Source organism: Numenius arquata, chromosome 8 (genome assembly GCF_964106895.1).
Source record: "Numenius arquata chromosome 8, bNumArq3.hap1.1, whole genome shotgun sequence".
Lineage (NCBI taxonomy): Eukaryota > Metazoa > Chordata > Aves > Charadriiformes > Scolopacidae > Numenius > Numenius arquata.
In genome coordinates, this window is record NC_133583.1 from 41,968,756 (window position 1) to 41,981,036 (window position 12,281).

Consider the following 12,281-nt stretch of genomic DNA (forward strand, 5'->3'; position numbering starts at 1 on the left):
CAAATTGTTCTCAGTCCAAAGGCAAACTTCTGTGGAGAGGTTGTACACCACCCAGTGAACTTCCCCTGGATTATACAAATGTAGTTCATTCATTTCTTATGAAAATTATCTGTCCAGTGACATGAATATCTTCTGGTTTCAACCATCTGATGACTTATGATGCATTTTTCCAAATTCTCAGTGCAAATATAATAGGAAATTATGAATTTTATAAATGAATTAATAACTTTTTCATGGTGATCTACAGAAGAAATTGTTACAAATAAAACCAGGTGGGGATATTATTCCTCTCTGAGAATATGTTAGTTGTCTATAGAACATAAAAGCTCTGGTATTCTCATATGGTGGCTTCATGGTGTTGTAGTCGCTCTGGCAGCAGGGAAGCTCGGGCATGTAGTGGCTGTGGCCACTGGACACTTGCGAAATCACTCCAGTGAGAGGGGAGAGAGGACAGGCTCAGGTGGCTCCCTGATGTTGGCCCCTGCGCCAGGAGGGGGCTGGAGGCAAAAGAGAGGGCAGAGGTGGAGGAGAAGGGTGGGAGGTTGGGTCAGCTTGATGCTTCAGTACAGCTCCACTGTAGGACTCGCACTGAAAAGGGAAGCAGTGAGATCTGTCACGTGCATGTGTTTTGGGGGTGGCAAAAGTGTAAGCAGTAATTTCTTTTAAGGTATCCAGTGTTATCTTTGTATGATATTTATTTAATGAGCAAATTAATTTGATAAAAGATTATGGGGGGGAGAGGGGATTGGCTTTAGAAGTACCTGTTTCAATCAAAAATTGTCAAATTTAATGGAAACTCTAATTTCTTGTATAAAACTCAACACCTTTCCAGTTCCTATCAGTGACTGTCTCACTATGCAGCAAAGCACTGCATTAACTTCTTTCATTTTTTCCATGTTTCCTCACTAAACATTCCTATTCTTTGCTTTGAATATTAAGTGAAGTAAAATCAAGGATTTCTACTCCTTCTGTTGAGTTTTCAAATTATTTTCCTAGTAAGTTACCTGTGGTTTTATGGCTATCAAAAATGGGCAAATTTCCAGGACTGATACAAGTGAACCTTTCAAAAGGGCTTTGTCTAATCATGTGCAATCATGTGCTGTGCAATCAGATATTCAAACTGTTTACTAACTTAAGAAACTGAAGATCCTTCCATTGCATTTCTTGCATTAATCTTGGTGTGGGATAACCAGAACTGATGGAAAATGAAGGTCTTACTTTTTGAAAAAAAAAAAGAAAAAGGTCAAATTAGTATTTCTTAAGAAAGACAAACTAGTTAAATTGTCTTAGGTAGGCTAGAAATGGGGTTTATATGAATGAAAAAGATCTCCCAATAAGTTATTCAATGTACATTAAAATAATTGTATTTTTTAAAGTGTTTGTGTTGGAGCAAGAATTTTTATGGCAGCACTATAAGCACAACAGAGTCAGAATAATGAATTATGTGCTGGCAACATACTGAACCTTATTACAAGGATTTCTAAGAAGAATTAACATTAAAGATATAGAATTCATGTCTTCTAGAGGGTTTCTTATTTCTGCGTTGGGCCTCAAGGAAATTCAAAACAGAAATGAAAGTCAAAGATGCCACTACTTTCATACTGCCAGTGCAGCGTTCGTACATATTTCATGGAAGCTGCATGGGCGGGGAGATCACCATTTTTATTGGAATGGCACAGCTAAGTCTCAGGGTTTTACTATTGATGTCAAGCACTGTGTACTTTCCAGGAACACAGCCAGTGGGTTGTTTTTTTTTTTGGTATTTAACCATTGGTGTAAAAAGGAAAAAGAACAGGGGGATATTTCCTATGCATTCACTAGACTTACAACCTTGGTGTCCACTACATTGTTTTAAACTAAACTTTATTTAGGCTCATCCCATTTTCAGTTGCTACTTAGCAGTGCAGCTTTCTGAGTTTTTATAATATCCAAATGGAAGGAAGTTATTCATATATGACAGAATTAATTTTCTGAGAGAGTGATAAAGATTTAGAAAATATAAATAATTGCTGTGGTACCAATTAGCCTACCCGTAGGGTTATACTTGTACTAAATCTTCTAATAGCACCATTCAATTTTTAACCAGATCATGCACTGTGTTCTACATGCATCAGTATTGCAAATTTTAAGGTATTTGTTGAAGAGCATTATCAATAGCCAACAGAAAAAAAACAGCAAACCATACCCTGAGAGTTAGATTGAACAATAACCATTATATGTGCCAGACACAGAATGTTAGTTCCACTGGGCTGTTTTCAATGGAAAGGATGGTTGATTACTGTCTACACGAGACGTATTCCATAAGGGAAGTAAATGACTGAAAATCATGAAAAGCCAACACTTGAAGATTTCAATTTCTGGCTTTAACAGAGAAGATTTTGATCTTTCATTTACGCTATGGCCATCCCAAGTTATTCTCTGAAGTCAGAGGAGAGTTCAGAAATGCTGAATTGCGTTCTGATAGACCCACAACCTCGACTCATCCTTGTTCTGATCAAGGCATGATCAGCAAATGGTTCAGGTTCACATTATTTTATAGGATACTGGTTATTTTCAACATACCTTACACAGACTGAGTCATTAAAACTGAAAAGTGTGTTTTTTAAATAAGTGGGTAAAGACAGTCTCTGTCATCCAAAATGATATTTTCCCTTCTCTGGGAAGGGAATATTTTGTGATATCGTTGTCTTTTGGGAAAAAAAAAAAAAAAAATTTCCTTTTTTCGTGAACTAACCTTTGTGTAATGGATTTGCAGTTACTCGATGTTTCTGAAATAAGTTAACTAATGAGATGAAGTTCAGTCCTGACGTGTAATTTCACAAAATTGCAGTATAGCCACTTATAGCAAAGTTTTCTATTTCCTTGATATACCTTTTGTTCATATTACTTTTAATTATGTTCTATATTTGTCTGACCTATTTGAACAGGATCCAGAGCTGGTACGGAACATCTGTCGCTGGGTTAGACAAGCTGTTCAGATTCCTTTCTTTGCCAAGCTGACCCCAAATGTCACTGATATTGTGACTATTGCGATGGCTGCGCAGGAAGGTAACAGACTCCAGTGCACAAGCTGTGCAGGTTTACTAATTTGCTGGATGGGGAAAGATAGGAGAGTTGCTGGAATAATAACAAATAACAACTGAAACTAATGTGAAAATAGTTTATTTGTTGTATTTAGAATAAGCACAGTGATCAAAGGCTTCCTCATTTTTGCCCATGCTTCTAGCATATAGCAATACATGAAGAGAACTACATTAGACTGTTAACAATAAATCATAGGTGTTTGTGTGTGTGTTTGCATGCTCCTGTTTCTATCATATTTATATGTTTGCCATACCATGTAAATTCCCCTGTTCCTACGTTTAGTAGTGAAAATGGCATGTACATCCTGAGAAAATAGAAATACATATTTTGAAGATATTTTTTTTTCCTTAGAGCTTAAAGAACAAAATGGCAGGAAATTAGTTTGCAAGTAGGTGTATTAATCCATCACTTAGAACCGTGGTCATAATTTCTCTTGCATTGTTCATTTTGTTTTGCTCCTCACAATGAGCAACGAGAATATGGGCTGGCTCTGTCAGGGCAGAGTTGGTGTCATCAGCTTGGAGGAGGTGACCCCTGTGCTGGGGCACCTCCAGGTGTTGAACAACCACTGTAGCAGGTTCTGTCCCACACAGCTGAAGGGCAGAGATCTGCCTGTCAGCCCCCATGTTTCCTACGTGTGCTGTCTTATAGCCCTTACAGCTCTTTCAACCGATGCAGCCTGCCTTGAAGCTACTGCTAAATCCATCAGCCCAGGATTGGTTTTAAGGACCATTCTGTGCATCCCTTTGCAGTTTGTTGCTTTCTGTCTTCAGCTGTTTATTTGAATTTCTAGTTATTTCACAGTTTCACAGTTTTCTGTTGTATTTTTTCCTCTCTTGTTCTTATACACATGATTTAACAAAAAGCGACTGACCTTTTATTTCACAGGTGGCGCAGATGGTGTTACAGCCACCAACACTGTGTCAGGACTGATGGGACTGAAAGCAGACAGCACACCTTGGCCAGCAGTTGGTGGAGGACTGAGGACCACATATGGTGGCATGTCAGGTAGGTGTTGCCCTTTCTGATGCATAGTACTTCCTTGGAGGCTTTCAAAACATCAGGAGGTCCTTGTAGTGGGTTAGGATATCATGTCTGCAGTCGCACCGAGTCCTTAAAGCTCACTGCTGGTCAATGTTTCTAATAGTCATGACAGATGGAACAGATTAAGTGTGAAGGCTCTTGGGTTGCCCTTTCCTTAATGGTAAAGCGCTGCATCAGAATACTGTGATAGGGTCACTGGAGAGGGAAGGAAATCTCTTCTCTTGTGACCCTCGCTTTTCCTCAAATTTTTCATTCTGTCACAATTGTCAGGCCCCACGTTAGACAGAGGCTAATGAAAGGGCATCGCAGGGGGAAATATCAACAATCCAAATGCAGTGTATGTTTCATAGCTCGAACTCCAGCCTTCCTCCCTCCTTCCCACTGAGTGCACCTCTTCCAAGAAGGTTATTTCCTCCTCTTCCCACTGTGGTGAAAATGATAGACTGCATTAGGCAAATATATGCGTATTTTTGTAGCCTATTCCTTGAGATACACAAGAATATCTTCTGTAGGCCGTATTTCCAAGTCCTGCTTCACAGTTTAATTTTAAAACCAGCAGCAAAACTTTTACACTCCAGTTCAGTGCCTGTGCACACTAATATATTAATCTATTGACCCCGTGCACTCTGTTGCTGTGACAGCATGAACTTGGCCCTGCAAAGACAATACTGTGAGCTTCTTGACTTTACTTGCACGGAGATTAGTCTCCTTGGTGATAGAGGTAGCAGTAAATATACATAACAGAAGTAATAGCATCGTCCTAATTGAGTCAAACACTATTTTATTAGACCCGCCTCCTACTTCACCCCAAAAACATAATCAGAGGAGACCAGACAGGCAAAAAATGCTTTGTTTTATGTGACTGTTGTTATCCTTAGAGAACCGTAAGAAATGTAGCAAAAGATACCTTTTAAACAAACTTTAATTCAGACAAGCGTATTCAGCGGAAAATTACCTCATTGCCTTAGATAACTACCTGGAATTTGGAATTTTTTTAGAGAACACTGAAAAGCAAGGAAAAGATAACAATCAGAAAAAATCGTTATGCCTATTGCATAATGATTATTTCACAGTGACAGTCCAATAATATGTTATATTTTAATATTATGCAAAATGGGAGGAAGAGGGGAACAAGAAGAGAACAGCTACAGCCCATTTCAATTTCTCTAGCCTGCCATGTTGACAGGAAAAGAATAAAGGAGGTCACAGTGGGTGCTGTGCATTAAAAATTAATAAAAAAACTATTGCAGTAGTATTTTATATAAGTAACACCATTCACATTTTCTCATTTAAGTTGCAATTTCTGAATATTCCTTCCTACCGTAAGTCTGTCTAATAAAATCTATAAAATGACTGCATTATAAAAAGTGTGTCTCATGTCACAAATTTAAGACATGTATGTAGCGTAAATTACAGTGGCACCTGGATGCTCAGCTATAAGGGAGGACGTACCAACATTTTTGTAGTTTATGATTCTCTTATAAATGGGACCTAAGGAAAAGTTCTTTGTTATTTTATTTTTATATATGTGTGTGTGTGTATTTTTGTTTCCTGAAGTTTTACATGTATCAGAGGAGATAGAAAATGTCATTTTTTAGGATGCACCATTACCTATGACACAAATCTGGTTATTTAAAAAATATGAAAACCACTGGAAGTGCTGTCAATTTATTATGAGAGCATAATAAAGAAAGAGCATATTGTTGCAGACAAATATATAAAGATTTCTTGCTGATAATTGACATCAGTAGGTCTCAGTCCCACAACTCATTGTGCAAAAGAAAGCTACAGAGCCAACAGGCTCTGCAACACATTGCAATACTTTCAGCTCAGCGATCAGGGTATAGCAGTATACAAATTTACAAAAACCAAGAAAGCAATTTTAAATCAAGAGCACTAGCATGCTTACAAGAAGACAAAAAATGGGAGAGCCTGTCGTCTTGTCAGAGCAAGGGGCAAGGTGGCCATACTTCTGAGGTCCATTCCTGGCTGTGCCAGGGCTCAGCCACGTGGCCTGCAGCCAGACACTTGACCTTTCCGTGCTTTATTTCTCCTGTCTGTGAAACGGCAGTAACACCACTTACATGCCTACAGGCTTGTTGGGAAGTGCTCTGTGGTCCTGGCATGAAAAGTCGCTTCATATTGTAAAGTATTGGGTTTCTATTTTGATTTGCTTAAGCTTATTGTTCTGTTTTATTATCTGATAGAGTCTGTAAGTTTTTGTTATTTGTTCAAATAATTCCTCTCAAGAGAGAATTAATGTTTCAAGTGAAAGTCGGTGCTATTATAGAAGCAATAAGTCTGGTCCATTTTCCATGTGTTTTTCTTTTACCAAAGCACAGCTGGTTTATCATGTTCTCTAGCACACAAACCTAGAGCAGAAACAGGGCACAGCCAAAAGCTCTATCTCGCTTTCTGGACTTTTTCCAGTTGCGCAGATTTTAGTTCTTTTCTGGACTAGAAATGGCTCTGGCATGGCACAGAGGAACAGAAAGTGGTGGCAGGCGTCCCTGCCCAGCAAGGCACAGTGCCAGCGGTGACGGGTGGCCCCATGGGTGGGGTGCGAGCTGCTCCCAGCCCTCAGTCAGGTCTGCTGGGGCTGTCTGAAAGGTACCTGGGCCCGAAGCTAGTGACCCTCAGCATCACCCAGCCTGTGAGGAATTTCTGGAGTGCTGGATTAAACTGGATTTTAGATCAGTCTAGACTTGCTTATCTTTTCTCCCCTTGTCTTTGCACATAAATCATAGGAAACTCTCTTCAGTAGCGTTGCCTGCTCGTATAGGGGTTGCTCTGTCTGAAAGGGTGTTTTTGCTTCAGTGAGTGAAAAGCGCAAGCTGCTGTGCTTAGGGTTCACCATCAGCAGTGGGGACACATTCCTCCCTCCGTGCCACGTAGAGAAACGTGCTCTGTCCCCTGCGCTCTGCATTTCCGTTCCCTCCCCTGGGAGCTGAAGGAGCCCCGCGCCTCGGCCGAGGGCTGCAGCGTGCGAGAGGGGGTGGTCAGCAGAAGGCTGGAAGGAAGCCACCACAGCTCAAAACACAAAAGTCAGCGCTTTGCACCCCAAAGTAAGGCTGCAGACCAGCCCCGGGCTCTGCTTGCTGAAGGGCTTTGCTGAAAGCTCAGGGCTGCCTCCTGCCTGCTGGCCCGCAGGGCCTGAGGGGAGGAAGGTGCTTCATGGCGCCCGATGGCAGCTGAGGGGGACAGCAGGGCTGGCAGCGTGGCCGGGGAAGGTCTGCTGCCCGGTGGCAGGGACCGAACCACCTTGCAAGAAAGTTGTTCTCTAAAAGGACGAGTGTTGTTCAATGTTTTATAAATTCCCCATGTCCACGTGTTTTTTAATATGGTGTGGGTTGCCCTCTCCAGGTGAGTGCAAACTCACTGAGTTTGATGAAGGTTTCCATCAAAGAGCAAATAATGAATGTATGTTAATGGCCTGTCCAAGCAGCAGCCTGAAATTTTGACTTACAGTCTTCCCTGTCCTCCAGCGTTCAGAAATGTCCTACGTGGCCATGTACTGAGGAAAGCTTTTCTGTCTACGACTTCGCCTTGGCCTCCTCTTTCCTCCTTTTTTTGTCTGCCTTGTGCAGAAGCAGCTATATGCAGGAGAATTGTCATTTGTTCTTCCAGAAAAGACAGACAAGGAAAGGGAATTTCTTCTTAATTCTCTTTAAGTTACTAAATTCCAGGTAGTTTCCTATGGTTTGTCTCAAATACATAAAAATAATTTAAAAAAAGGTTTGTAAACATCATTGCCAGATCCTGGGATGTTTTAAGAACAGACATGTCTCTGGATTTTTAAAACATTTTTTATAAAATATTTCCATGAAGGAGAGACTTAATGAGATTACTTTAAAAACCCCATTTAGCTTTGAGTTGTCACAGTCAGTGTTTTCTTCCCAGCCAGTGCTCGGGCAGTGACCTTCCTGTTTTGATCTAATTTGATCAGCTGAAAATTGCTAAGCTGTCAGAAGCATTGCTGTTTCCTCCTTCCTACCCTCCTGTTTGTTGGGTGGTTTTGACAGGGAAGGATCCCAGTATCCCGAGTGGGTGTTTGACCACTAGACTGTAGGATTAGTCTCTCTCTCTTCTCCACTTCCCTGCAAATATTGAATTATTAATACAAAGCAAAACAGCTCTCACAGGATACACACTCATACTAGCACAGCCTGCTGACCTGCACACCGGAGAGCCAGGTTTAAATCCCAGGTGTGAGCCTGGGTCTCAGCTGGGTCCCCTGGATTCTAAGTTTACCCTCTGACTACTGTGTGTTGTAAAATCTCTCTAGTTTTCCTTTTCTGGTTTTTCTTCTTCTGGTTTTTCTTCACCTTCTGCATCTATCCTGGTGCCAAAAATGCTTGCAGGAAAAATTTCACTTTAATTTGACAAATTGTTGTTTTCTAATAAAATTCATTTCTAATTGGCAGCATGAAGCGTTAACTGAGCCCAAGGGCTGTGGTGGCCCTATGGATTTCTGTGGCCCTGTTACGTGAGAGGACATTATGCTTAGAGGATCCCAGTCTTCATCCATTTTTTATAAGTTTCCAGGAACTGCCCATTACTCAAAATGGGGAAGTGTCCTAATGAAGCCTCCAAAATATGTTTAAGGAAATAAGCCCTTACGATGAAAGAAAAACAATAAAATTAAGATATGGCTTCCCAAACTGTATAACAATCATGTTTGCAGGATGAGAGACATAGCTTGATTACGATTACATGCTTTTTTGAGCCAGCAGTATTTCAGGTTTGAGAATATACAATACATGAGATTTTAGCCTGAGTTCTTCCTATAAGCATGCCATGCAGAGTATTTGTTTCTTAAAAAGAAGCTAGTGCTGTTTTTTTATCCTCACAAGGAGTAATGACCTCTGGCTCTGAAAGAGATGTTTTAGTCTGTAAAGCATAAATAATTTTGGAAGTGTATCTTTTATAGGTACTAGAAATAAGATGGCAGGTTTCCCAGAGAAATGTTAATATACTGTCAGCAGCTACATACTTCCCTAAGATTTGTTTCCTTTAAATTTATTTTAATTTAAAAAAAAAAAATCAAGTTTTTTCATGAGCTTTCATACTGTGCTTCCATATTCCAGATGTGTTTTATGAAACACATCACACTGCAGCACAATGGGATATCCATTCCAGGCAAAATAGAGCGTAGCTTCTGTTTGAATTTCCATGTTTTTTTTTTCTTTGTCATCTGTTTGTTTCTTTGTTTTTGTCTGGAAGCCAGATCCTTAGGGGATAAATTTATAAAACCATACACTGGACTTAGCAAAAAACTTAGTTTAAAAGCAAATCTCTCCACGGTGCACTCACTATGTAACCTTTTAATGCTTTGTTGCAAAAATATTGCAGTATTTTACAGCAGTAGTTCAAACACTTCATGTCTATGTTCCGTTATTACTTTGTCCATTTATTACATTCTGTAGCATTTGGGCATTATTTGCACGAATATATTGTACAGCATGTTTGAATACATATATTTGTATTTTTTTCCAGATCAAGAGAGATTAAGAAAGTTGTGCGTTATAACTTCATAGCTGACCACAAGGGATGTCAGAAGGAATATACCTAGATAGCAGATTCAGTCACTGAATGTGGGAACATATAATTGTTGCAAGCCAGCAGAGGCAGTTAATTTTAGTTACTTTTGAAGTAAGTTAGTGGAGCTGTCTCTTTCTACAAAAAAACACTGTCAGACAGCAATTGTGACTTTTTAGGGAACGCTTTGCAGGTGTTATTTCATTAAATTAAAATGTATACATTATATGAATAATTGACATTATTAATAGGGGCATACATTCTAATCTGAAATGTATGAATTATATTGAAAGAGGAAAAGTTGAAGTTATAATAATAAGGCCTGCTTTTTAATTTTAATTTTATGACACATCATTAAAAGAAAAGTGAAAAAAAAGCCAAGAGCATTCACTTTCCTAATCACAGTTCTCTCAGTGACTGTTCAGTGTGGATTTTGGTAAATAGAAAAGAATGAAAAGCTGCCCATCACTGGAAACAAAACAAAATGTATGTATGCATAGGCACTTCTGTTTAGTATAAATATTTACCGAGCATTAAAGACTATTTACATTAACATATATTTATAAAACAGTGTGGATAGCAATAAAAAACTAATATATGCCATAGTACAATTTTAATTTTGTTTTATTATTTCTGTTAAATGTAGCTCAGCCATTAAAAGCCCTTATTTGCATATAGTATGTCAGGATTCACAAAGAGTCCTCTGTTTTCCATGGTGTCCTTGCAGCAGTCTGATTTCTCTTAGTGTTCTGCCGTCACTGGTCTGTGCAGGAGAGATCAGAGCCCTAATAATAGATTTTTGACAGGGAGCTCGCCTGCTACCTGCCCTACACAAATCCTCACTGTTCATGTTTGCTTCATGGCAACAAAGCAGACAGAAGGAAAATGCCAAGTGCTGAGTTTGAGGTACAGCCCTGCCATAGCTTGACATTTCAGCAGAATAGCAGTTTATGAGATGCATAATTTTTCATCTGGGACTCAGCTGCCATTTTCATAGAAGCTTGCAGCTCATCGACTGACTGGAAGTAGGGCAAAGGTTTACAGCATAGATCAAGGTCTACATCCTTCCCATAGCTATTTAAAAATAAGTATTATTTTCCAGATAAGGTCAGAGAATATCGCATATTTTTCCACTTTTAATATTTTTTTAGCCAATTTCTTTCCCACAAAGAAAACACTTTACACTTTTAGCACAGGTGCCATTTGTAGTTGATTAAAAATGATCATAATTGATTTCATTCACCAAAAAGATTAAATGAGTCCTGGAAAAAGAATGAAGCATGAGTCTTTACACACAGCATTTGAACAGAGCTGTGTTTTCTCCTCCTCTTACTTTGAAAAACCTCGTTCCAAGCTTGAAATGAATGAAATGTCTTTACTCTTGATGTGTAATTGGTTTGTGTTTTATTATTGTTATAGATTGAATTTAAATTTTCACATTCATGCACATGTACTTGGGAAACAAATGCAGTGTAGGTACATGTAAGTGAGTGTTTAATTTAGAATTATACATCTCTGTGAGCTTCAGTAACAGTTCACCATGTCACAGCCTCATATAGAACAATGGTACAGTACATTGGATTAATTAAAGAAGCCTTGCAGAGAACTGAATTCTCAGTATGTCAAGATTTCAATTTTATGTTAAATATTTTCTAAAGGCCAGACCCTTAAATCTCAGGGGCTGTACCAAGCAGTGAGCTGTGAATTTAACCATAGGCTAACTGCTAATGATAAGGAAAAGAGTCCAAGTTGAGGCAGCTGTAATACAGTCATTGGATTAGGCTATCAATCACTCGGTTCCCTGAGGAACAGGCAAAGACGACAAAACAGTGAAAAGGGAAATTAGGAAGGGAGGGCATGACTAGAATGAGATTCTTCACCAAATGTATCTGTTAGTTGGCTGAATCCCCCAAGCATCAGACAGAAATGTCCAGCGTTGCTCTCAGACTAAAAGCCAAGTATTTGTTCCAAACTCCTAGAAAACCATCAAATCATCATTAGCTGTTGCTGGTCTGTACAGGGTTTTAGAAATGCAATCTGCTATATTCTCCTCTTTTAATAGCCTGTAATTAGATTAATCTATAAACTATCATTGTTAAATACTCTGGATTTACTGTTTACATTAAAGCTTATAGAGAATATGTCCAGTTGAAATAATTCATTTCCCAGATGAGTGGGTTTTTTTAATAAACAGATAACTGTTAAGCTATCAAGTCTCACTGGTGGCTACCAAAGGCGAATGCGAGAAGGTGATTCAAATAAAATCATAAATTCTACTCAGATGTAATACGGTAAAAATAAGATGGGATGGCTGTGGCCTAGCTATCACAAGCATTGGTGAAAGGACGTGTGGTTTTAATCTGGGTGCAGGTAGATAAAATGGGAAATCAGTTCATATAATGCTATGGATTAACACGATGAGCTTACAGTTAGCAATTTAGAGATATAGTCTGATTAACAAAGGATGGAAATTAATAGAGAAAGTAAAAGAGAAGTCAAAGCACGTTAAAGCAGACTGATGGAGCAGGGTCTTGTATTTAAGCTTGGTTGCAGTAATGCGTGGAGGTGAATGCAAACTATGACCCGATGAGGAGGTGTAAATCAGTCAGGAACAG

The 12,281-nt window shown here is 39.1% G+C and overlaps 1 protein-coding gene across 1 annotated transcript in view; it reads left to right on the forward strand.

The window, feature by feature from the left end:
- The window catches only part of DPYD (dihydropyrimidine dehydrogenase), a 366,613-nt gene that overhangs the window by 266,495 nt on the left and 87,837 nt on the right, over positions 1-12,281 (forward strand). Inside the window, 2 exon segments of the mRNA XM_074151782.1 lie at positions 2,928-3,048; positions 3,973-4,092. Of these exon segments, the coding sequence (XP_074007883.1) occupies positions 2,928-3,048; positions 3,973-4,092 (241 nt within the window).